The 27,311-nt window shown below is 37.1% G+C and overlaps 1 protein-coding gene across 1 annotated transcript in view; it reads left to right on the plus strand.

Moving 5' to 3' along the window:
* The window catches only part of EXOC2 (exocyst complex component 2), a 130,872-nt gene that overhangs the window by 11,551 nt on the left and 92,010 nt on the right, over positions 1 to 27,311 (plus strand). Inside the window, exons 2-6 of the mRNA XM_054058920.1 lie at positions 3,340 to 3,495; positions 9,322 to 9,498; positions 10,906 to 11,032; positions 21,441 to 21,554; positions 26,674 to 26,798. Of these exons, the coding sequence (XP_053914895.1) occupies positions 3,378 to 3,495; positions 9,322 to 9,498; positions 10,906 to 11,032; positions 21,441 to 21,554; positions 26,674 to 26,798 (661 nt within the window). The 5' untranslated portion in view covers positions 3,340 to 3,377. The remainder of the gene's footprint in view (positions 1 to 3,339; positions 3,496 to 9,321; positions 9,499 to 10,905; positions 11,033 to 21,440; positions 21,555 to 26,673; positions 26,799 to 27,311) is intronic.

The raw sequence follows: 27,311 nt of genomic DNA on the forward strand, positions 1-27,311 counted from the left end.
TTTTAAAGCAATTCTGCAGTAAGTATGGAAATACTTTAGAAGAAATATTAGACCTCAGGAGGCTCAGCATTTTTATTACATTTATTTAGCTCATCATGAAGGGAGATCTAGTGCCAATTTCTGAAATCTAGAAAAATACATTGTAATATTACTTTTGGTTTTTGGTATTGATTCAAGAATGCCATTTACCTGTGATCTAGGTATTTTGAAAGAAACAGTAGTTGCAATGCAAGGGAACTGTGGCGTTCGGGGGTGGGGAAATGGGAGAAAATTGACTAAGTAATATCAAAGTAGCTGCTGTTTTCCTTTTTTTTGCTCAAGATTTCTTCCTCTCCATATTACCACTGAGTTTGTGAAGATGGCTTTTAAAAATCTGTGTTGCTGATTAATGTGCTATATAAATCTTTACAAAAAAGTGCTCAGAAGTACAAGAGGTGTTTTATGTTGTATTAGTGATATGTAGACACATGCTGCTTCCTGCAGAAGGGGACTAGGTGAGTACGTGGGAATGTAACCCTGCTGTGGCTTTACAGCTGTTGTATAGCCTTGAGCTCTGCTGAGGATCTGTGAGAAAAGCTGCAAAGACTGCATAAATGTCTGCGAGGGGTAGATGCAGTTTGTACTCCTTGCTCTAGTTAAACTTAGGCACCTGATTTTTCTCTACATCTTCTTTGCACAGGAATCCTGAGGTTACTTCAAATTCTGAATGGTCTGAACTTCAGTCCATGTGTGTCTTGTAATTTTATAGGAATAAATGAGACTTCTCCTGCAATTTCAGATTGCTCCAGGTGGTATTAGGTTTAGCAACAGGAACTGGGAAGTATATTTCTATTGTGCTGCCCATATTTTTATCAAGCAATGCCATGGCAGTGTGGGCTTGAACGGAGCGCAGATGAGAGGAAGGCTGGGCAAGCCTTGTTACTGCAGCATCTACTAGAAGACCAGGTCTATAATTTTCACTGTCATGTGGAAGTAGTGCATGTGGCTATCCACAAAAGGTGACTTGATGTTAGGAGCAGGAGATAAGGAAGAGGAATTACCAAGGTGTCTGAATTTGAAAGAATTGAGATATTAACACCTGTGTTCCTCTGTGCCTGAAGTTATAGATAAGAAGTCAGAAGGAAAACTGTCAGGATAGGGGCAGGAAAGAGTTTGGCTGCAAGGCTAGGACTTGGCCTCAGTTTTGAAGTGAGGCAGAGACTGTCTGTCCCTGGTGTGTGTGTTTGTAGAAATTTTGCTGGGCAAGAAATACAAGAGTAGGGCAGGAGGGAGAGTACTCTGCTGGAATACAGAAGTACAACCTTCTCTTTGTGGCTGGAGAAGACTGTCAGCTGAGTTCTTTGAAATCTGGTGATACAGTACTCCTCTCCTTCACTGCATTTCTACCCACAAGGTTGTAGGCTGCATCTGTTGACTACTCAATTTTCTAGCCTTGTGTTGGTTCATGTAAAAAGTTTCAGTCTTTTGCATACAGAATTATAAGAGCATCCTTATGATGCTATTTGATTTAATTACCTTTTCATCAGTTTGTTGTTTGCAAAAAAATGGGACATTTGTGTTTTATTAAAACCATAATGTAATGCTTAACGTTGTGAAGTCAACCAGTCAAGAAATATTACAAGGTTTGCCAGTTAAAAACACAAAATCAAACCAAACCACCTTAGTTCCAGGCATGTTGTATGTGTTATCATGGGCTCTTAACCAGACTTCTTTCATGGCTCACATTCTTATATAAGTTATATATTATATATATATAAGTTATATTCTTACTTGTTCATCAGGAATCTGCATCTCTTATTAACTGCACGCTCTTCAAAGGTAGTCTCGAAAGTTCTCTAAAGGTATTAATTGTTCTGTGGTGTTCAGGCTACCTAAATGCCTTTCCCATATTAAGGAATTTGTCTTCAAAATAGCTTTTGAGATGTGTGATAGCATTCCTATTTTAAATATGTGGAACTGAGAAACAGACATTTAAGATCAAATGTATTTATACATTTGAAGATATTATTTAGGACCTTACTATTTTGGAATATTGTGCAGCATTCAGTGTACATTTCACACTGACTTCAGGGGTGGCTGTGGGCTCCAAAGTTGGACACCCAGAAACTGAGAAAAAAAAATTTACAGTAAAGTTTTATGCGTGACCTGCTAAGCATCTGTGGTATAGATGGAGGCAGGATCCTGTTCCAGGGGCAATATGTGATTACTTTCACCATGAGATCTTCCTCCTTATTCCTGCCTTTCCTTTTTCTATATACAGTTTCAGTGTGCATTCCAACTTGAGAACGCTAAGAAAGAAACAGGTCAGTAGGAACTTCTTTGATCCTCATGGCAGATCTCGTAGTTAACACTGAAAAATGTGGGAAGGTTATGTAGAAGCATAGTGTGTGGTGGTACAATGATTTGAATATGCAGAAGTGTATGAAACAAAGATAGCTTACTTAATTCTGGTATTTCCTAATTGCAGGTGCTTGAAAACTGCAACTTTAGTATAGTTTATTGTTAGGGATTATTTACAGAGGTTCTGGGTTTCATGCATTTGACTATTTGCAAGTAAAAAATAAAAAAATACCTTGATCCAAAATAAAAGTATGAAACGAACTTTATAAAGCTTGGATTGTATTTCACATGTTTTTTACCAACCTGAACTTTTTAAAATTGTATACACCAAACTGTTCTATATTTGTATCTAAGGTTTTTGAATTCTGTTTCATCATTCCTTGATTTTCTTAGAAATCAAAACATTTTTTTCTGTGGGTTATTTTTGGTTCCTAACTTTCCAATGCAAATTAATCACTATTAGAAACTGCTCATAGATAACTATTATAATTTTTGCAGTTTATGTAAGTGTTGATACTTTATACAAATAACTGCTGTGGGCTTGTCCCCACGGCCACTAAGTCTGCTTCTGGTGGCGAAGTAATCCAAACATGTAATCATAGAAAATTTAGAATTGCTAAGTTAAGTAATAGACTAAGAAATGCAATAATAAGTTTCTAACAGAGGATTGAACAGGCTCATTTGTATTGCGACATAAGTGATTTGGAGTGTGTGCATATAGTTTCATTAAGCATTTTGAGGGTTTGATATTATTCTGAACACACTTTTTTCGTTACAGTTCAGCACTAAAGCTGTACTTAATCGAAAAAAATGGAAGTGCAAAGAAGGTGTAGATATTCTTTGTCGTTTTATGACTGTGTGGCAAAAAAGAGCTTTGAGAATGGGATTCCATTTTTACATTCATGTTTTTCTATCACTTCAGAAAAGTATCTTAAAAGGCTTTTAACAAATTTTACATAGTGTTATTATTGTTTTAAATTATTGTTTCTTCCTGAACAGGAAAAAGCAACTCGGTGTTCAGTAACTGAATAGACATCATGTCTCGAGCACGGCAACCCCCGCTTGTAACCGGCATCTCTCCCAATGAAGGCATCTCATGGACAAAAGTGACAATTAGAGGAGAAAACTTGGGGACTGGGCCTACAGACCTCATAGGTAAGCTGAAAAAGAAAACCCCAATCTTCTTTTGAGACTGTGGAATGTCACGTTTAGGATATGATTAGAAATAATTGTTTTTTCATGGTGAAATCTATGTTGCATGGTATGAGGACTGCCCTTTTCACAAAAACACGCTTGAATCCATAAATTCAGTGATGCTACCCAGTATGTACAAATCAGAAGGATTATACTTTGTCAGATGAGCCCTAAGCCTAACTCTGCATCCTGTGCTGAACACTGAATGCCTATGAGAGTGTACTAGAAGAGGGTAGGTGTAAGGAGAGCACCTTTGTTACTGTCACGGGCACAGGGAAGTCTCCATGCTAAAATTCTCAATCAGAAGTGTTTTCAAGGTATTGAGAAAGTCACTATTGCTTGAATTAGTATAAAAGTCAGTTTGTATATCTGCAACAGTTATGATAAAGCTAATTCAGTGATTTAGCTACGCCTCATGTAAAGAATCACTTCCTTTGCTGTTTTGATTTTATCATGGTAACTTCATTGGAATCATCATAGCTTTTGCATTGAAAGAGGGAACAAGCAATTTTCTGATTATTCTGACCACACAGATCTTCATCATCACTGCTCTGTTGCCTCTTTTCCAGGCTGAAAAATTCCTCATGTATTTAGATTTTCTGTGTTTATCTTTGACCCTTCTTGTTGCTCTTCAGTGAAGTTCTTTTGGGTTTGTTGTCAATGATGGGTGAACAACATCTTGGTCACATGCAGTGTTCAGAATGTGAATGCAGTGTGGCATAATACTGTATGCTCACTTTTGTTTTGTGTTTCTTCCATAGGAATCTGTTTTCCATATAACTCCTACTAACATGGAGCTAATGTTTTTCATTGTTTTGCCTACTCTAGCCCCATGATTTAATGCTTTAGGGTTAGTAGTCAGTTTGAGCCTGTCATCTGTGAATTTAAGGTTATGCCTGTGTGCATCTTTGTTTATTGAATTCAACTGCTGTTTTATAGCATCTAGATTATAGTGCATCCACTCAGTCTCTTAAGGTCTGTTCTGCATTTTTTCCCTAGTTTTTACAGTCTTTACATTCTGAATAAATTAATATCACTAACAAACTTTGTAACCTCTTTATCTTGTCATTTATGAATATATTGGACATACTCTGTGGAAACTTTTGTCAGTGAAAACACACCATAGAAACCCTGTTTCTGTATTTTAACAAGCTATTATCTACTTGAGGATCATATCCTATAGCTGCTTAGTTTTCTGAAGCGTTTTGAGAAGGACCCTGTAAAAATCTTCTGGGAATCCAAGTTAACTATAACTACTGGAGTTTCCCTTATTTCTTCTCTAAATTAAGCATATGTGTACGTCGGTATTCATGTTGGAGACAACTTATCTAATTTGTTGTGGAATCATGACTCCTCTGAAGTCCATTGGAATTTTGTTTGGCTTTGCTAGAAATAATACTTCACGTCATGGCTGTAAACCAAGATTCCCGAATTCCGTTCTTGGCCACCACAATGAACTTCATGGCCAAGCGTAAGCTACTACACTTTTCCCCTTCACTTCAGTTTGCTGTCTCTTGAAAGGAGTAGTATTTTTCTGAGCTGCTATACAAGGTTGCAATACACTAATGAATCCTTATTGAGAAATAAATAACTGATGATGTTATAGGTGAGTATACTTCTCTGTATTTGTGTAGTTGATGTATTGTAGTTGATGTAGTGATCTGTCCTAGGTTCTTGGAAGGAAGACATCTTCTGAACTGTTCCTTAGTATTACAGCTGATTAACTGCTAATGTTTTCTCATATATTTTTCTAGTGACACATAGCTGCTAATAATCTTACGCTTTAAGGTAAAAAAACCCAAACCAACAAAACAAAGAAAAAAACCCAAATAAATAATGGGTTGCCTCATTGTTTTTTCCTTAGCTCAATTCTCGGCTTTCTTCAGTAAGTGACTAAGGCCCTAGACATGTAAAAATTTCTTTTCCTGGCTAAAATAGGCATGTAAATAGCCCCTGTGACTTGAATGGCAATACTAGCAAAAGCAAGTGTTTTAGGCATGAGATTTAAGCAGCTTTGAGAGGGGTTTTTATAAACGTTGTAATCTGCTATTTCAGATGCATTGGAGTGAAATGAAAAGAAAGAAGCTCATATAGATCACAGTAGATAAAGCCAAATCTAGGAGATACCCGATTTATACTCTCAAGGTTTAGTTTGTTTTTTAAGATATTCACAACTGTATTTTGTAGGCATTGGAAAATTATCAATATATATAAGCTTAACCAAAATTGGAAAGTCTTAATAAGACAACTACTTGTGCCTATTTACTGAAAGGCATATAAAAGCTAGAATCTGAGTATGATGTTCTCCAAGGTGAGAACAAGGTGTGGCAGCTTGCCACAGATTAAAATGAAGTTTTATTTAAAAGGAAGGTTTCTCTTTTTGGAGGAAAAAAAAATGTATCTGTACTATCAAAACATCTCCCCCAACATGCCATTATTTGTTTTAGAAATTGACTTGTGCCATCACTGTGTTTGGTGTGATATATAAAAATGTTAATAGAAACTTTCTTTCTTTTGCGTTTTTAAGGTACAGGGAAAGGCCTTTTTCCTTCATTTTGGAAGTGTCAGATCTTGTGATCTTGTTTTCTTGAGAGCTTTAGGAACCTCTAATGAATAGAAAATAATTCGTACAAGGATCTTTTAAAACAATTGTTAAAAAATTGTTCCCCTGCTAAACTGGCATAGCTTAGATACTGATTTTAAAGTATTACTTAATTTAAGCATTAATTCAGACCTTTGAAATTGTAGAGTGAAAACCTCTTTATGAATGGTTCAGACAAACTCTTTCAGTGAGTCTTAGCTCCTTTTTCACTTCAGAGAAGTTGCTAGCGTGAAACTGAAAGACCTATAACAAAGATAGGCTAAGGCATCATAATTGTGTGAGGTGTGTGAGGATTTTCTGCTCCTCTGAAAAAAATGGACTGGTTAAAATATTGCTAGTAAATAATAACCAAAATATTTTTTTATTTTAAGGCTTTGTGTGTGTGTGTGTATATTCTCTTTTGCTCACCTTCCTCTCCCTTCTCTCTCCCCGCCTTTTTATTCAGGCATCTTTTAAGAAACAAATCTACTGTTCTTGCTGAAGTAAAATTGCTTTTGGTTGTAAGAAGATTCAGTGCCTTTCTGGGGTTTTTTGTTTTGTTTTCATTTTCAAAATAGTTTTTGGCAGAGCCTAAGGCATTTTTACGTCTCATGATGAAAATTGCCAAATTTGTCTGCTCTGTAATGTCATACACTTAAATGGTGAGAAAAAATAAGTGTGAAGCTTTGGTTCTGAGCCACATATGCTGACCCTTTTCTGTCTGTAAGTATTTTTTAAATTGGTCGGAGTTTTCTAAAAATTAAAACCAAAAGCCAACAGGGCCTGCTATGCCTAAGTAATTTATTCTCTGGTACAGCCAAGACACTAGTAAAGCCTGAATCTTTTCCTTTTCCTTTTGGACATATGGCAAAATGGTTCTGGTTCTTGTTATTTAAGAAGAACCCAATGAAGTTGTTCTCCAAATTGATCCTATAGAAATTAGGTTCTTGCCAATTCTTTAGGACAACAAAACTCTGATGAGGAATATGAGAATGGTTGTTCCAGATCTCAGAAAACAGTTCATCTATTCCATCATCTGGAGTTCTGATCTGACCAGAATCTATCAGATTGGGTGATTGGTGACATTGATCAGTTGGTTGGACTGACTGGATGTAAAGCCCTAGGAAGCACTGAACCTTACATTAAAGTGCATTAAACACTAAAGCTTGACATATAAGGTCTGACAAAAAAAAAACCAAAAAAGCCAAAAACAAAAAAAACTTCTACCAAACAACCAAAACTGTGCCTGTAACTCTTTTTATTTAACAAATTAAGAAAATGGACTATGATCACCTTCAAAATAGTTCCCTTCTGAGTTGACATAGAGCTGCATAGAGTGCTGCCAATCTTCAAAGCAATACCATGGATCATTTTCTGAAAGGCTGTTGAGGAACTGTCAATTTTTCTTTCACGTCTTCTACAGACAAGAAGTGGGTTCCACTTGATCTTTGGGAAGACGGAAATGGTCTGGTGGATGGGGTGGGTGCTCAAGCACAGTGCTGTTTTTATTAGCTAAAAAGTGCTTCATGCACAAAATGTGGTGGGCTGGCATGTTGTCTTGGTGCAAAATCCACCCATTTCTGCACAATTCCATTTGTTTCCTCCTTGTGCATTTGCACAATTTCATCAAGACTTCAGTGAAATGCTGCTGGGAACCCACTCTGCCATCACAATACCCTGGGTATTGAAAAAACCAATCAATATGGCCTTGAACTTTGAATGACTCATGCCTACCTTTTTTGGTCTTGAAGATGTTACTGACTTTCAGTGCACTGATGGTCACTTGGTTTCCAGATACGTAACTATCCAAGTTTCATCAAAAGTATTTATGGAATTTAATGAATCTTATTCATCTCCAGTCTGTTGCAAGAGGTCCAAATACAATTCCTTGTGATGTTCTTTTTGTTCATCTGACAGCATTTTTTGAACTGTTTTTGCACAACCCTTTTTCATGTTCTGTTCTTCCATTGCGTCGAACACTTTCCCTGTCCAAATGAACTTTCTCTGCTACTGCTTGAACACCCAGCCTTCTGTGTGTCTGAATCACATCTCACACTTTTTCAGTGTTGTCATTCGTAGCTGCTGTGCGTGGGCAGTCTGGGTGATCATCGTCTTTCTTGCCTTCTATGCCTTACAAAAATTGATTGTGCTGTTCAGAAACACATGCATGAGACATGGTCTCTTCACCTTAAGCCTCAGTCAATAACTGAAAAGTTTCCATTGTGGATTTCTTCAATTTCACAGCCAACTTGATGTTAACTCATTGTTCACTCTTGTACACCAACATTTTCTGACCAACGTAAGAAAATGTCTGTTTGAACCCACATCCAGTTGTAATGAATGAAGTGATCAAGTTGAGCCTTGTCTTACTGTGCCAGGTTAGAACATGTTCTGTAAACATCTCTTTGTCTCCCCTTCCTGCTCTCAGTTCCCAAACTATAGGGTTAATCTTGGGAGGTTTTTTTGTGTGTTGGATCTCGTGTCTTAATACACCACAGTCTTCCTACAAAAGGGTGTCATAGCTAAAATACATGTTGTGTTGTTATTTTGTAGTTTGTTATTTGTACTTCTGTTATGAGAAACTTTAGAAAAGGAAATGGATGAACACTATCTGACAGTTTTTTCATGTAACAAGGGCAGTTTATTCAGCAAAATCAGTCTTGCATCATTGATTTTGTACAGAAGGGATTGGGACAGAATATCTGTCAATTAATACTTTTTTTGACTAAACAACCCTTCTGTATCCTCAAAAGTACTACTAAACAAATAAGGTTGGAGAAACATTGTTCATTGTGACTATTTTGCAGAGTTTCTTTACTTTTTGCTGCACAAAGTCACACAGAGTGAACTTATGAAAGACAATTTGCATGTGGTTTTAACTGAAGTTTCACATAAGTACAGTACTGAACAGGGGTCCTCTAGTGACTGGCAGACAAAAGATCTATTGTACATTGTGAAGTAAAAATTGCAGTAGCCCATAACTGTGGAAGAGATTAAAATAAGCTTCAAGCAGCACTATGCGTGTCTCTTGAAGGGGCATTAGAATGAAAGACCTGAAGTCACCTAGGAAACATCTGTATTCGTGACTCTCACGCTAGTTGGTTGTAAGGAACTAGGGTCATATATTTAGGTAGAATGTATGAAGCATCATAAATGTATTTGCATTACAGAATTTCAAGAGATATTTCTTTTTCTTTTTTTCTCAGGTTTAACAATATGTGGGCACAACTGTCTGCTAACTGCTGAGTGGATGTCTGCCAGTAAAATCGTGTGTCGAGTGGGACAGGCTAAAAATGACAAGGGAGACATTATTGTCACTACAAAGTCCGGTGGCAAAGGAACTTCAACTGTTTCCTTCAAACTGCTTAAACCTGAAAAAATAGGTATTTTTCTTGTTCAAATTCACATCTGTTTTCTTTGCTAAACAAGTATGACTGAGTGCCTCTTTAAATAAACTGTGTGTATGATATACCTCAGGACAGTCTTCAGTTGTCTAGAAAAAACCAGGGTATATCATTAAAATGTGCAAATATATGCTTAGATAAACTCATGGTACTGTGAAATCAATCCTCTTTCTCAGTATCCTGATAGAGCCCTCAATGACTGATGAAAAATAGCCTAAACTGCTAAAATTAAAAAAAAAAAATCAGACCAGATCCAGTAATTACTCTTAAGTGTACTAGATAAATACAAAATACAAAGCAGCTCATGAGCTTTACACCTAATTCCTCAGCTGACAGTTAATCCTTTAAAGAAAGCTGATTCCTCAGTGCTGTTTCTTATTTGTAATTCAAACCATCCTGCAAGATGGAAACTCTTAAGTATTTCTCATGAGATACTTAACCATTAAAATGATGTTGCCAAGCAGTCTAGGTCCTCTGCTTAATCTAGAATCCAGGCTAAATACCCTCTGGATTAGAAAGGTTTCTTTCAGAATACTTCCATTGATGAAGTCAGATAGTTTTCTTTTCTAACATAGGGATTCTCGCAAGAACTGTTTTAGGCTTCTGTTCTCTGCAATTCAGTGACAGCTAAATAATGCCTAATTTCTCCCAAGCTGTACTGAGCTCTTAACAATACAAAGGTGAATCAAGTGCAGATGTTACACAGTGAAGCTTTGGTTTATGGGAGAGGAGAACTGATTTTTTTTTTTAAATGCTTGTGGGGATGGGGTGATTTCTGGTGTTGAATATCTGATGGGTATATTAAAGAAGGATACAGCCAAGAATGTTCTTGGCTGCATTTTTGACTAAGGGCCAAGATCTGTGGTGCCTTACTTTTGTGCATTGTCTGTGCTAAAGCTTTGGAAACAAAGCCAGTCCTGTGTCCATTGAATCATCCATCTTGGCATATGGCCAAAGTTCATTTATTTTTTTGGTTAGCAAGTGGCACAGAAGAGGGATCTTCCCTGAAATATGCAAACAAGAAGATCTACAGGTAATTGCTCATTTTGAAATCGGTAGGTGACAAAGGTTGGACAGACACTAAAATACTTGGGGGAATGAACAATACAAATACTCTGTGATCAGGAAAACGCTTTTAATGTATGTGAAACTGTGCACTCTGTAGGAGGTAATGTTTGATGCCTAGCCATGAATACTTTTTCAGCAGCTATAGTAAGATAATTTAGCATAATTGCATCCAGGTTGTTTTGCCATGTACCTTCCAGTATATTACCTAGGCATGCATTTTATATTTATCAGGATTTTTCAAATTAATTCAGTATGTTAGAAGTTGATAGTGCTGGACTGCCCTTGTTGTTTTAAGGATTTGCGCTTTGTTTTCTCTAGGTATCTTGGATCAGTCTGCTGTCTGGGTGGATGAAATGAACTATTATGACATGCGCACTGATAGGAACAAAGGGATTCCCCCCTTGTCCCTACGTCCAGCTAATCCGCTTGGTATTGAGATAGACAAGTGAGTACGGAATGCCTTTAATCCACATTTTTAGTGGTTTTCTCTATATGTGCCTTTGTGAATTCCAGAAAAGTTTTAACAGTTTACAGAGCCGGGAAAGGTTTAAAAATACATACGTATATTAGCTCTTGGTATGCTATTCGGTACTCGAGAGTTGTTCACGCACATTCTATCCTTCATAATTCTCATTTTTGAATCATCAATTAGAACTGTAGGTAATCTACAAGCCTGATATAGCAAACCCCAGTGATGTTTAGATTTTAAGGATTGGTAAATAACCTAAGGCTTTGGATTTGTACATTGTAGTTCTGGAATACTTACTGTTGCATTTGAGTTTCATGGGGCTTCTAAGGATGTTTAGATTGCTATCTGTTTCTAAAATTGCACTATAAAATGTGATTCATCATACCTTATCATCTTGTTTATTTTATAGAAATATTAATACTGTTTTCCAGTTCACAAACTTAACTTTTGTTCATAAGTATGTTGGAATTTATGACATTTTTATCTGAAAAAGAAACTTTATTTTGAATGATAAATAGAATACTCCAAACCTAGCTCCTAGAAATGGCATAAGGAATAATATTTCTCTTGATCAGCTCTACCAAAACCAAGACTATTTAAAATTAAACTATTGCTAGGGGTTTAATCTTCTGACTACTCTGTTTTTGTGGGGGGCATTGGAGAAAATCGTAGTGTCCATTGTTACCTTGTTCTGATGGGGAAACTGCACTCTTATGAAATTTGTATGGCGTTTCTGGTGGATCCATCATCAACTTTCAGGCTCCAACTGTGCATTTATTTTCTAGTTTGAATACATATTTTTCTTTCTTTTCAAAGTACTAACCCTATTTTTTGTAATAAGCTGAAGACAGTCTCTTTTTAAGTATTTTTCCCCAGCTTCTGACACAAGCTCTGACAGATACTAATTTCATCTTCTTCAGTTTTCCAGCCTTGTTAAAACGTGGGCTCTAGGACTGTGGACAGTACTCCAGTGTCTTACCAAAAGACTTCCTGTCTCTGTTCCACTCTTTCTCTCATGTTTGTAAACTAAAAAAAAAAAAAAACATTATAATCTTTTTTGTCACAGTGATGTATTAGCAGCTACCAATGAGTGGCTTGTTAGCAGATACTTTTGCGTTGAAGCTTTTGCTGCTGGCATGTTCTTTCATTATTCTGTAGGAATGGCCTGGATTCCTTTATCATAGATGTATCTTTTTGAATTTGACTATGTTCCTCTGTTCCTTAACAAGTCTGTCATCTCAGTCCAGATGACAGACTTTCTTCTTAATATTTTAATAACTACTTACAAAAAATTATTAGTGATGAAGCTGTTATTGGTGATGATGCAAACATTGATGGAAGAGTAATGTGAGTTTTAGTAAAACTTTGCCTACAGCTGTTCTCAGGTTTGCTTCTCCACAGATTAGGGTTTTTTGTGTGGTTAGTTCTTTAATCCATGTAATGTATTCTGTTGGTATTGCATAAAACTAAGTCCATTCTTTGCAAGTCTCCTTTAAAATGATGATATTTCAATTTTGTCTGGTTACTTTTTTCCATTAAGCACCTAATTTCAAAGCCCATATAATACTTCCTCAAACACTGTATGAAACAATTGTGACTGGCTCACATTAAAACTAATTTTCCCTGCTTTAATCTGTATTTGTTGAACCCTGCAACAGTTTTTCTGTTATTTTTATCTGAGATTTAAGTCCAGATAACTACTTCTATTGCATAGTCCTCTATATACAGGGTTTTTTTTTGTAAATACAATAGTTATGACACAGTTACTTTTTATTTGTTCCTATTTTAACAAAACTTCTAATGTAGTATTTGACTTCATAACGAAAATTTATAGTTCTTACAGTTAAACAGTGTCAATGTGATAGATTAAGAGTTATCTTCCAGAAACCCAAACTGTATTAGCTTAGGATTTGTTTAATGTAGAGTCATCTGTTTGGATGCTTGTTAAATAGGTAATCAGTGATATTATATTTATTGATATATATATTTATATTATATTTATTGCCTGACTTATATATATATATATATCATCTAAAACCATTAGAAAACATGTCAATGAAACCCCAGATTTTGTGTGAACAAGAAATAAGTCAGAAGTATGTAAATACAGATAGGAGATAAACTTTTTGTGAGGTGTGTAAAAATAGGGAAATATTTGGGCAACCATATTGTCAAGCGTAGTTCATTGTTAATTGATTTCCAAGTTCATTGGAGGCAGTGTATGGAAACAATGGTGGGTGCTGGTGTTGAAAATGAACCATACGAGAAAAGGAACACTAGTAAAAAGTAATTGTGTAGAGGGATTGAGAGGTAAGTGGGGAGAGGAGAGAGATAGGGAAAGAGAGGAAAAGCCTAGTCTGCCTTTGTGCTATGGGTGACAGCACAGTGTTAATAGTTGTGATTATAGATGGAACATTCTGTGTTTAATTAAAACCTCCTCCCCAGTGGAAAAGCTTTCCTAATTTCCTTGCAAAATTGGAGCAGTGCAATGTTTGCTTTTATAAAATAATCTCTCATACCATATAGTTTAACTAAACTCACATGGTTTTTTTTTGCAAATACTTGATGTATGGGATGGGTGAGTAATGAGAAGTTGTACAAAGTAGTGAAAAAAAAGCAATTATAAATTAAAGGGAGTGGATAAGCAAGATATTAGCATTAACTGTTACTAGAAATGGGAACAATTTGTCACTAGAAGTGATACAAATTGTTAGAAATTTGGAGTGTTACACGTGTTCAGGGGTGAATTTCCAAAACACTGAAGGTGCCCTCTGTCCTAGGTATTTGCCTATGCTATTCCACATACCCTGCTACTCCCAACTATTGCCCCTCAGGGCAGATCTCTGTGTGGTTTATATAAGTAATTGTTTAACCCTAAACAAGACATTTAACTCGTTCAAGAGCCAAAAGCAATAGGAGCATGCTGGCTTGGCTATCCCAAGGGTATTCAGAATTCTCAAAAACTGTTGTAACAGTTTGGCTGAGGTGAGAGAGAGGAGGAAAATATTCCCCATCTTCCCCATAAATTGGATGCAATTACCAACAAATTCTGAGAGATGGCGCCCAAGGCACGGGTATGGCAGAAATGCCCCGTACAGGTACCACATTAGTCTTATGACCAAATAACGTTGTCATATCATAAGCCAATATTACACAAGACAGCAATGTAATAATTCGGATCCATCTCTTACAGGTGATAACCAGCACCACAAGGAATATGTACTGCTTGTAAAGGTTTATATAACACACCATATGAACAAATAATACAATATTGTGACCAGCAACTACTTAGCTATTACAATAAGTGCTTATAACAATTTTGTTTTAACACGCTCTGGTCAGATTTGTCATTATCTCAGCCCTTTATGACCCATGTTAGGAGCCAGGAAAAACTGTCATGGTTTAACCCCAGCTGGCAACAAAGAACCACGTGGCCACTTGCTTGCCCCTTCCCCTCCTCATGGGATGGGGAGAAGATTCAGGGGGAAAAAGTAAAACTCATGGGTTGAGGTAAAAACCGTTTAACGGGACAGCAACGGAAGAGAAAACACAATAATAATGATAAAAGAATATAAAAAATGGGTGATACACAGTGCAAATCACTCACTGCCTGGAAAAGTGATGCCTGGAGTGTTTCCAATCTGGAGTCCCAAGCTGTGAACCAAGTCTCCCAGCCAGGTATCTTCCTTGTAAATGGAGCATAAGTTCATGATATAGAATACCCCTTTGGCCATTTTGGGTCAGCTGCCTCAGCTGTGATTCCTCTCAGCTTCTTGTGAAAATTGACTCTATCCCCACTGAGCCCAGGAGAAATAGCTTGCAGGAAGAAAAAGAATATACACAGTATTTGCCTCAGTCTGAGTAATGTGGAAAGCTGGTATGAAAATGTTAACATTAACAGTGATGTTACAATAGTTGGGTTGGTTTTCACAGTTTAGAGCTGTTACAAAAGTAGTTTGGTAGGTTATGTCCTACCAACATAGGACTTTGAACAGTTCTGGGAGAGAGTATGTGATGTCTGTTTCATAAAGGCAGTGGCTGAAATCTGTTTGTGGAAAATTTAGATCTGCATAAGGTTTGCGAATAAATTGCTTGTTCAGATGTACCACATACTCTTCCCTTCTTTCATGAAAAGTGCTTGATTGAGCAAAGGTTCCCTGCCTCCTTTACCTACTGTGTCAGAGTAAGGAAGTCCATTCTTTGCAAAGCAGTGGCAGCAGTCAGACCTAGTGGTGGTTAGCAAATTTTTAAATAGTGTTTGTTGTTTTGCATGTAGCAGAGGTCATTATGGTGAATCCATCTCGTACATGAAAGCGAACGCTGACATGCTAAGTACATTCCACAAACTTTTGTATCCACCCACTCAATACAGATGCTTCCCTCTTCCCACGCCAGCTTCCAAAACATTTCATCTGGGAAGAGGGAATAGATGATCTTACGCTGCCACCTAACGGTAGATGTCAGCCACCATGAGATACTACAAAACTTTGAAGACTTGGATAGTTATTTATTTTCAGGTGGTTGCATATGGAAATGCAGTCAGTTGTGGTGGACTTACTGGAACATGTACATGGAGGTACATGTAGAAAAATTGTGAAACCCGTGGGAGACAAATGCACTATGTAGTAGCATAGTCTTGGGTTTACAACATTAAAAAATATGGTAACACTTAACAGCTTGTGGGGCTCATGCATCAGTTGCAGCTACAAGCCTATAATCTGTTAGTAGATTTACCACGTTCTGCCATTTCTGAAGTATGCTTGTTGTTTTGCTGTCGTATTTCTTATAAACCCAGTGCTACCAGGAAGTAATTGCTAGAGCGCATCCTTGCCTTTTGATATTTGGAGAAGCCTTTGTTAACACCTTCTGATTTTTTGTGTTTAGTCTGCTTCAATGTCCCTTATGCTGGTCTACTTACATGCATGATTAACATAGTGCAGATGGTACAAAGCCTGCTTCTACGAGTCTGACTGGTACCAGAGAGGGGGGAGCGTACAGCAGCTCTAGCTGAAGCTTGTTTATGCTGCTTGCTATTCAGAATCTGTGTTTACTTAAAGTTGCTCCTTTTGACCTATAAACTCCTTTGGAATTGAGGTTCAAGTTACCTTTTGGTGACTGTATCCTGCTTTGGGACTTCCCTTCAATCTGCAGATATTGTTGTGTATGCTGAAAAGGAAACTTTGAGATTCTGAAGCTCTCAGAGCAAAATAATCTTTACAGAAAAATTAAAATTTGATAAGCTACTTTATAGTCAGGCTTTGTTCATTAATGTCCATTGCATTCTGTTGGTATTACTCAATTGTGCCTGCTTGGAGGATATGTTTTATACATGGAACGTATCTTAAACCTCTGGAGAATATAAATGTTCTGCATGTGCACAAGTTCTGTAGTAGAATTTGTAAGAGCTGATGTATGCAGTGATCTTACATTAGATTCATTGAGTATCAGGCTATACAGAACCTGAAGTTTGGGGTAGTGGCGGGAGGGACTTGTTTTGATGGACACACATGGTACAAATGAATTGATTGTACCTTATGTGTTTTAAATTCAAAGTAGATATGCATGCCTTTTGCATAGAAGCAAGGACCACCACATCTAATACTGTATGTCTGTATTAGATATACTCAAAATATGTTTGATGGAAATGAAAGTGTATAGTGTCTTGAAACCAGATTTTTTATTTGTATCTCTTGTGACTAGAAAGAGTATGTGAAATCTTAATTAGTTTTCTTTTTAAAATTATTGCTGATAGATGAATGAATGCTTCAAAATGTTACCTAGAGGTCTAGTACCAAATCTAGTTCTGTTTTAAATAAAATAGTCTGCGTAGCAGAAAGCACTGAGATGTAAATCCAATGTGTGTACCTTTGCTGAAATTGTGAAGGTAGTGAAATATATAGAGTTGTCAAGAATGGTTAAATTCTCTCTTTTTTTCCTGAGGTTTTCTGGATTCAGTTTGTGGTTCCTGGTTTCTTTTACCATGACTTATTTTTAATCAATGATTAAGCATTCACAGTTCTTTCCCGAATCATTCTTGTATAACAAGTAAATCAACAGAAAAATGATCAACAATTTCATTGCATGTCAGCATGGTTTCAACTTTTGCTTTTAGTTCATATTCACTCTGTAATGTTGAAATGAGTAAAACAGAAATACTTTCTCAAATCACATATGTCCTTGTTTATACGTAAACAGTAAGCAAGTTTTCATGAGAACAATGTCCAAGGACTTATTTATTTAATTTAACTAATGGAAGTTAATGAAACAAACTTGTGTGTTTGTGGAATCAGTCTCTCTTTAGATACATCTGGCCAGACCTTTTAGAAATACAGTTGCTTTCAGTTTGAACTTTAGTGAGCAGCTTGTTGTGAAGACAGCTGCAGTGAGTCATTCCAAGCTCCCCATATCTGTTAGTGGAAAAACTACTGGTAAAATTTATGATAAAAATAAGAATACCGCACCACAAAGTATAACATATTGCTAACTTACTGCACAAATTCATGTTCATGTTTCTGCTTCATTGTGGCTGTGTCTGAAATATTTCTGCACAGATAAAAGCACCCATAAACACATTGAGGATTTATGGTTCTGCACAAATACATACGCTGGAAAAAAGCTCTTGGTAACTTTTCAGTGCAGTCAAACATAAAACTAAAAAAAACCCTTTTAATTTCTGTCCCACTATCTGTGCGCAAAACTCATTTACAGGAATTTATTACATCCCTAGATAAATTATTGGTCTTTATCTCAGAAATAGGGTTGTTTTTTTTTTCCCCCTAGAAATTGTACAACTCATGCATATCTTACAATCTTGCAATAATAAATAGCATTTGGCAATGGTACATTTGTTGCATGTGTGTGCTTTTTGTGTTGTTTCTTTTGTCTTCTGAGAAAATATGTTGACATTCTGAAAAATATTAGCAAAATTCTGCTTCTGTATTGTGTGCATGCACTTACATGGTGCTTGAAGGTCTGAGTCTCTTATGAGGTAACTGAAATTTCAGGTTTTTTATTGTTCTTTTGTTGTTGTTTTTTAGCATTACAAAATGCAGTTGACCACAAAGATGCTGCCATACATGGTTTTATAGGAAAGCTTTTTTAGACAGCCATACCATGTGTCATATGTGAACTACTATCCTGCAAATTCATGTGCCTACTGGGCACATGATTACTTGATTACTTTGAATGAAAAATAAGGTATCTTAAAATGTCTTTAAAGGAAGGATAGATTGAAACTGTCTTCTCCCTCCTACATCCATCAGCATTTTCTACTCACTAACTGGTGTTCATGAAATTCAAGGACATTGGTCATCGTGAATCTCACTACTTATGTTCATTAATTTTTATATTAACATTGTAACTTTTTTAATTGAACATAGAGAAATGTTGGGACCTTCATTTTTAGTTTCTACACTTGTTTGTCACACGATTTTCCTTGTGTCTCTACTTTTCATATCTGTCATCACTTTTCCTTATATTTCATTTGATTTTTTGGCTTGTTTTTAAAAAGTATTGTTTCATGGCCCTGCTGTAATCAGGTGCTACTGATGGAAGACTTATGTGCCCTGTCATTATGTATGTAGATCCTTTGTACCTGCTTGTGCTAATGGCCATTTGGATATGAATAGAAACTTAAGGAAAACAACTCCTCTTTCTGTGTAATTGTACTTTTTAATACGTCTGTCTTTAGATTTGCTTCACTTAATCCACTGTTTGCTTTTTGTAATAAAAACAACTATAGTTATCTTGAACATGTTTAGATTGCATAAACCCCAAATCTAATAAATCGTAGCTTTTGTGTCCATTCAAATGGTTTTCATACATAGTAAATGTCATTCCAATAGTTGACTGTTGATTGCTACCCCCACCTAAGTTTGATATAAAATGCAAAGTATGGCAGGTTTGCATTTGCATGCAGTGTACTTCATATAGCACAGTTCATCTAGCTTGAGAGCATCAGAGAAGGGTTTTTTTGACTTTTGACTGTGATGTTGTTAATCCAAAAATGACATAGTAAATTTTTACAATAGAATAGAATATTTCAGTTGGAAGGGACTTACAACGGTAATCTAGTCCAACTGCATAGCCAATTCAGGGCTGACCAAAAGTAAACTTGTTTGCCATGATTAGTTCCTAGAAGTGGGAGATAGCAGGTGGTAAGTATAGAGTGGTGAGTATACCCAGTGAGGTACTGAGAGTGCACAGAATGAATATGGCCAAGTGCTAAGTGTGTGTCATGACTGAGGGATGAAGATTGTCATGTGTTCATCAAAAAGTGCTTTACATGTTTGTAGTACATAGACTTAAAATAAATAGAATACATGTCCTGTATGAGTGTCTTAGAAGCTACTTGTAGTTTCAGAAATACTGTTGTAGTCAATCTGCTTTCACAAGGATTTGGCTTGCATGCTATCTTTATGCACTGTGAGACTGAATAAAAACAAAAAGAAAGGCAGGTCCTGCCTGACTAACCTGATCCTCTATCACAAGGTGACCTGCTTAGTACATGGGCCTGTGAATGTTTACAACCTAGACTCTAGTAAAGCCTTTGACACCTTTTCCTACCACATTCTCCTGAAGAAACTGGCTGCTCTTGGCTTGGGTGGGCATGTGCTCGGCTGGGTAAAAAGCAGACTGGATAGCTAGGTCCAAAGAGTGACGGTAAACAGAGTTAAATCCAGTTGGAAGCTGGTCATAAGCAGTGTTACCCAGAGTTCGGTATTGGGGCTGGCTCTGTTTAATATCTTTATCAGTGATCTGAACGAGGGGATTGAGTGCACCATTGATAAGTTTGCAGGCAACGCCAAGTTGTGTGGGAGTGTTGATCTGCTTGAGGGAAGGAAGACTCTACAGAGGGATCTGGACAGGCTGGGTTGGTGGGCTAAGAGCAACTGTATGGGGTTCACAAGGCCGGGTGCTGGGTTCTGCACTTGGGCCACAACGACCTTATGCAATGCTACAGGCTTGGGAATGAAAGGCTGGAAAGCTGCGCCTTGTTGAAAAGGACCTGGGAGCGCTGGTTAATAGCCAACTGAACATGAGCCAACAGTGTACTCCGGTGGCCAAGAAGGCCAGTAATGTTCTGGCTTGTATCAGAAATGGTGTGGCTGGCAGGATCAGGGAAGTTATTTTCCCCCTGTACTTGGCACCAGTGAGGCCATACCTTGAATCTTGTGTTCTGTTTTGGGCCTCTCACTACATGAAAGACATTGAGGTATTGGAGCATGTCCAGAGAAGGGTAATGAAGCTGGTGAACAGTCTAGAGTGCAAATCTAATCAGGAGTGGCTGAGGAATTGTTCAATTTGGAGTAAAGGAGGCTGAGGGGAGACCTCATAGCTCTCTACAGCTACCTGAAAGAAGGTTGTAGCAATGTGATGTTGGTCTCTTCTCCCATAGAACAAGTGGTAGGACAAGACGAAATGACCTCAAGTTGCGCTAGGGGAGGTTTAGATTTGATGTTAGAAATTATTACTTCATTGAAAGGGCTGTCAAGAATTGGCACAAGGCTGCCCAGGGAGGTGGTTGAGTCACCATCCCTGGAGATACTTAAGGATTGTGTAGGTGTGCTTAGGAACATGGTTTAGTGGTGGACTTGGCAATGTTAGGTTTACAGTTGGTCTCAGGGATTGTAAAGTTCTTTTTCAACCTAAATGATTCTGTGATTCCATGGAAAACCTGCTGTTTCTCACTGAAGGCATGCTCACTTTTCCTTTGTTTTGCCTAGTATGGACAGATCAGTGTATTCTGTTCTGCAAGAGGATGATTTTAACTCAGGATTTCTTCCATGTTTGTGTGTAACAGAAGTATGCTCCAAGTAGCTTCCTTTGTGTTTCTGTGGGACTTCTTCTGCACATGGACCAATAAATGGTGTGAGGTCACTTACAATCTATCAATCTTGTGATGTCCTGTCATTTTAAAGTTAGACATATATTGGTTAATGGCTTGTAGAGAATATTTACTTCACTCGGTGTACTGGGTTTTTTTTATTTAAAGGGTAGAGTTTGCATTCATTCGGCATTAGTGGTCCTGCATTTGAATATTAGTAGTATTGTGGTGAGTCTGTCTAGTCTCGTTTTCTGGCGGTAGTGGTTCTCTTTCTTTAGAAGCATTTTGTACAGGCAGCATTTCTTTCATATGTGTAATGGTGAAATCAAAACGTTAAAATTAGTTTCACTTGGATTAGATTACAGTCCTTTCTTTCCCATTAATACTACAAGTGTCTGTAATACCAGACTTAATTTCATGATGAGATGTATGTTTATATTTACATCTTGTTGGAATATGACATGAGCTTTGGTTTTGCGTTTTCTTTATGTGACACTTTTAATTGTAAGCTGTTCACAGGTATACATCTCACTGAAGAAATGAATATTCATTTTTCAGGGGCAGATTTCCTCAAAAGGATTTAGAGGCACTGTTTCCTGGGATGAGTGCTGATTTTACTAGTGAAAACTTTTCTGCTGCCTGGTACCTGATTGAGAATCATTCAACAACAAGGTTTGTTGTTATTGTATAAATAATTGTTTTAAATGCAAGTCACTTGATGTAAGTATATTATAATATAGATGTGTCATTGGTGGTTGATATTTACAGTTATAGACCTGTAGTCTCTACCTACACACACAAGCAGGTGTTTCTGCTTGGATAGAAACTTGAATCAACTGGTTTGCCCAATGTTGTTATGAGGAAACCTTCATTTTTAACCAGATATAGTTTATTATTTTCCCCATCACCTCGTGTCAGGTGGAAGTTGTCCTCCTTCAGGCTAAAGCCCTTTATAAATCAAGAAGTTAGGCAGCATGGCCTTGAGTGAAAACTCCAGGTGTTAAATTGTAACTAGAGGCTTAGGATAAGGGAACTGAACAGATGACTAAGCATAAAACTGTTAGTTGTGGAAAATGCTGTAGTAAAAGAGGTTGGACAAGTGAGTAAGATCTTTGAGGTAAATCTTTTAAACGCTTGACCATTAACATCTTCATTTTTAAATCTAGTTCATAATATGTACATACTGGATTGCATTACGTAAATATATTTTTGCATATGTAACTGAGTTCTGCAACTTTTATCTGCTGGTCTTCAGATAATACCGTAAGCCAGTTTTAGTAGAGATAAGCCTTTTTTTGTTGCTTTCATCTGGGTGTTCTAATTGGCACTTTGAAGGGAAATACCCCTTTGCAAATTTCTATAATAGTTGTTTTTGTTGCCTAATGGTAGAAACAGATGTGTTGTGTGTTTCCTTTTTCTCAGCGGTAGGGGGGGTTGGTGTTAGCAACTCCAGAAATTCATCTACTTAGTAAATACTTCAGTTTCCTTTCAAAGTGATGGTAGTTTGAAGAGCCGGAGCACCAGCAGTTAACAGTTATTACCTAAAACTCATGGGATGACAACATCTTTTGAAATCAAGAACTAAAAGAGGAGTAGTTGAAGATTAATTCTATCCATCACAATCTGGTAACTTTGAGAGTTGTCAGATTTTTTAAAAAGCTGAGGGGATGATAAAGTGAGAAAGAACAAACAGCTTTTGATTTAGCTTTCTGAAGATGTTTCCTGTATATTTGGCCCTTGAACTATTGCCATTTTGTTGCTCGTTCACGTTGGCACCAGTGACACTGCCTGCAGGGGCAGTAGGGGGATGCAGAACAGATCAAGAGTGATTGCAAAGTTCTGGGGACAAAGGTGAAGACCATGGGAGCCCAGGTATTCTCTGATTTACAAGTGAAGGGGAAAGCTTCAGGTAGCATTGGATGTCTCCTGTAGGTTGACAGATGGCTGTACCACTGGCTTCAGAGGCAGCGTTTTTAACTTCTGTAGCCGTGGATCCATTGCTAAAGAACAAGGGCTGCTAGCAAGAAATGGGATTAATTTGAAAAAGTGGGGCAGAAGCATCTTTGCTAGCAGGTTTGCACTTTGGTGACAAGGACTTCAAATTAGGAATATCATGGGATGGTGACAAAAGCTTGCAGTCAAATAAAGGAACAGAGTGCTACATGTGTGGTTCAGTTGATGGCATTGAGAGTGCTGTTGGGCATTACAAATCCAGTTGGAAGGGTCTAACATGAAGTGTCTTTACGCACTCACGTGCAGCTTTGGAAACAAGTAAGAGGAGGCAAAGCTCCACTTGTGCGATTAGACAAGTATGTTACTGGGATAGCTCACGTGCAGGTGTCCTGTGATGGATGGGAAGAAGCTTGCTGACAAAGATACCCAGGGAAGAAGAGAAGGAATTGACCTTTGTGTGAAGGAACAGCCTAAGGAGCAGGTAGCAGGATGTTAGAGAGCTTGTTTAAGAAACTGGAAGGGATGACATTGCAGTGGGATGAGCAAATGAACAAAATCTTCCTTGAGCAACTTGAGGAAGTGTCCAGAGAGCAAACCCTAGTTCCTGTACAAGACTAACCTCCCTGATATTTATAAGAAGGACAGCAGTTCAGGAGACTTGTGGAGAGTTCTAGGAATCACTTCTAACATAGCCTCTAGGTGGGCAATCAGGGTTGCTCCTTTCCTAAAACTGACTCTTGCAGGCTTGGCAGGGGAAATAAAAACTGGTGCCAACCTTGGCTGTAGTAGTTGTGAAATAGTGGAGTGCAAGACTTGAAGGGATGCAGGAAAGGCAAGCAGCGGAGTTCACACCCGGGGCTGGGCAACAGTAGTACAGAGGACAAACTGGTGTTGATAACATGTCAACTAACAAGTTGGCTGTCTAGTACAAATCATCTGTAGTGTATCAGCAAGACTGTGAAATGCAAGATAAATGAATAATTATTCTGCTTGACTTTATTGAAAAAGAGTTGAACTGCTCTGCTCAATTTTGCCACTGATTTAAGAAAGATAGGACAGCTAGTGCAACAAAATAGGAGTATATAAATATCTGCGGGTATGCAGCTTGAATGAATTAGATTCTTTTAGATAAAAAACAAAATTAATACAGAATGCACATTTTGCAGTACGTAGTGGGCAGTTCAAGGAAAGCCATCAACTGCTTTTGTTTTACCAAGAACAGGAAAAACTCTCTTGGTTTGTAACCAGGGAGATTTAGGTTAGATGGAGATTTAAAAAAAAAATTAGATTGCTTAAGCCCTGGGACAGCGTAACTTGGAAAGCTGCAGAATCACTGTCCGTGGAGAGTGTTGAGATTTTATTTGACAACTGTCTGTCATAGATGGCTTAAGTACATCGAAGAATGCTGTGGATCCAGACAATGAATTAAATAACTTCTTAGAACTGATTAAATTACTTCTTTTATCAGAACTACCATGGAATAAGAACAACAGCATAATGGAACAGTTATATCTCTAATATAACAAGGTGTGAATGAAAACACTGATTTTTCTGGTCATCAGTACTATGAATCGGTAACTAAAATGTTTTCATCAGTTTTTATGGCCCCTTTTGACTTATGCTGTGCCAGTGGGTCAGTACCTGAAAGATTCTTAAAACATCTTTAAAATTTTGCCCAATTTTAGCTCAAGTATTTCATCTTTCTTGGAAAAGAACTTCCATTGATTTGTGTCTTTGTGTCAATAGTTTCAAGCCATGGTCCCCTCCATCCAGTGAAAAAGAAATTAATTTTTGTTTTTAAATGAAGGCTGGTTTTTTGCATGTTAATTCAGTTTATATTGGTTTATAAAATCTAAATCTTAGTGTTGAAAGTGCAAAAGCTGTGTAAAAACAGGAAGAATGGCTCAAAGGGTAGGATGAATCCAATCATGTTTTGAATCTAATTATAAATAGCATTTTAAATAAAGAAGAAGCAAAATTGTTTTTTTTATTTCCTGCTTCAAAATGTGTAGTCTTAAGAGTATTCTGGAATTGTGTAATTGTCTGTGCCATATAATTTGTTCTGTTTTTCCGGAAACACACAGCAATGGTTTAATTCTTGTCCTCCACATAACCTCAGGTATTGGGAATGCTAAATGTGTGGTGAACTGATGTTTTGGTTAGCTTATGTCTGTTTTTTCCTTGAAGGAAATTCTTTTTAAGCAATCAAAATAACTTCTTTTTTATTATTATTATTATTTTACCCCTGGCAGTATCCTGACAAATATAAATAAACTATTTAGATATACTATTATATCATCCAATAACATGAAACAGTTCTTAAAGAGAACTGTACAGATTTTTGTCAGTTTGAAAATGCTGCTGGTAGATATTTCTTGTATGCCCAAGTAGACCAATCCAGCTATTGGGTTATGTGATTTCTGTCCAGTAGGATAGAATAGGAAATAAAGCAAAATGTTTTAACATCGTCAGCATAAAAAGGAAAATGCCTGTAAGTGCACCAGTGTGTTTTGTCTCCTGGCAGATGGTGATAACCTTCTCGCTGCCTGGGCCAAAATTTGGTTTGTTCTCTTAATATGTCTTTTTCTACTGTTGTTTGAAATGGGCAAAGAGTATTGGTGGCATTGCTTGTTTCTGGTAGTGCTTTTATAATTAATCCAGTAGCATAACTACTGAGATCACATTCATCAACATCATTGGTCTGTTCAGCCTGGAGAAGAGAAGATTGAGGGGAAACCTCATTGCGGTTAATTGCTTCTTCACAAGGGGAGGAGGAGGAGCAGGAAGTGATCTCTCCTCTCTGGTGACCAATGATGGGACCCGTGGGAATGGCAGGAACATGTGCCAGGGGAGGTTTAGGTTGGATGTTAGGAAAAGACTCTTAACATAGATGGTAGTGGCGCACTGGAAAGTAGTCATGATGCCAGGTCTGACGGTATTCCAGAACCGTGTGGACAACATGTGCCCTTAGATACATGGTCTGAATTTTGGGGTTGTCCTATGCAGGGATAGGAGTTGGACTTGATGATCCTTGTGGGTCCCTTCCAACTCAGGTCATTCTATAACAAAAAAATATATGCAAGTAACAAAGAATTGATCATGACATAAGACTTATAAAATAATTGCGGCTGCTTGCAAAACAAAAAAAAGTGAAATCAAATGTAAATTGACAATAATCTAGGAATAGTAGGAAATGAAGATAAAAATAAACCTACCATACAAAACCACATAAGTTGGTGATTAATGCTTCCCTATGAATTGCCTTTCAAAAAATTCAGTAGACTACTTATAAAAACGTACTTTCGTAAAGCAGGCATCTGTTTGGCTTTTCTTTATTTTCCCACTAATATTGTATTCCATTCTGAACTGTATGTCCAAGCCAACATCAAAATATTGAAGGAATTCAGAAACTGAAAGTGAAAAACTAAGCTGCAGAGTTAAACAGATGTGATTATGAAAGAGACTTCTAGCATCCCAGTGGTTGATCTAGTGTATTCAGTGTAGTGAGTTGTACTATCACGTGTTTACTGTAGGACACAGTTAACTAAGAGCAATATTGCTTGTTTAGAGGAATTGTCTTGACTAGTTTATATTATAAAGAAGTCTATTCCATCACAGTGATAGGCGCTGCCCGTTTAGGATTAACATTGAAAAACAAAAACTCTAGACTAACACTGAATTATCTTTATAGAGAAATGCACTCATTAGTGATTACTCGGTTCTTAACAGTTGTTGCAGAAGTAGCTGGCTTTATTTTCCCAGTAGTTTGTTCTGTTTATTCATTAGCTGACCTTATGCATTATTTCAATGTCACAGTGGTTTTCTTGTTTGTTTTCAGTTTTGATCAGCTCAAAACAGCTGTTGTAAATTTGAAGAAACAAGCCAATAAGAAAAATGAGGGAAGTCTAGCTTACGTGAAAGGAGGTCTCAGCACGTTTTTTGAAGCACAGGATGCTCTGTCAGGTAAAGCTGTTTTTCACTTACTAAATACAGTATAAAAGAAAAAAGGTATCTCGAATTTAATATTAAATTTAATATTAAAATTATTATTTTTCTTCACAGTCTTGTCTAAAAGAGTAGAATGAGTCACAAATCTGTATTGTGTTGGTCACAACCTAGTACTGGCTAGCTGATTATTGTGGTTTATTTGAAAAAGATGGCGCCAAATGGATCTTGCAGGCATTTGATACTTAGACCACAAATTGAGGAAACAGAGGAAATGTTAAACTGGACTTAATATTGAAATGACTTACAAACTGTAGCAATGTAAGAACTTTATTTTATGATGGCTTATCTCATAGTCAGACTGTAATATTTATATGAATATTCATTTCGCTCTGACTTGAGAAATCAGATGACATTTACATTCTGCTTGCCCTAGGGAAAATGCAGCACACTAGTGAGGTTAGCTTAGTCGTGTGTGCGTTCTTATGCATATATTTTATAAATATTATTTATATTTGTGTACACACAAAC

Source organism: Cuculus canorus, chromosome 2 (genome assembly GCF_017976375.1).
Source record: "Cuculus canorus isolate bCucCan1 chromosome 2, bCucCan1.pri, whole genome shotgun sequence".
Classification (NCBI taxonomy): Eukaryota; Metazoa; Chordata; class Aves; order Cuculiformes; family Cuculidae; genus Cuculus; species Cuculus canorus.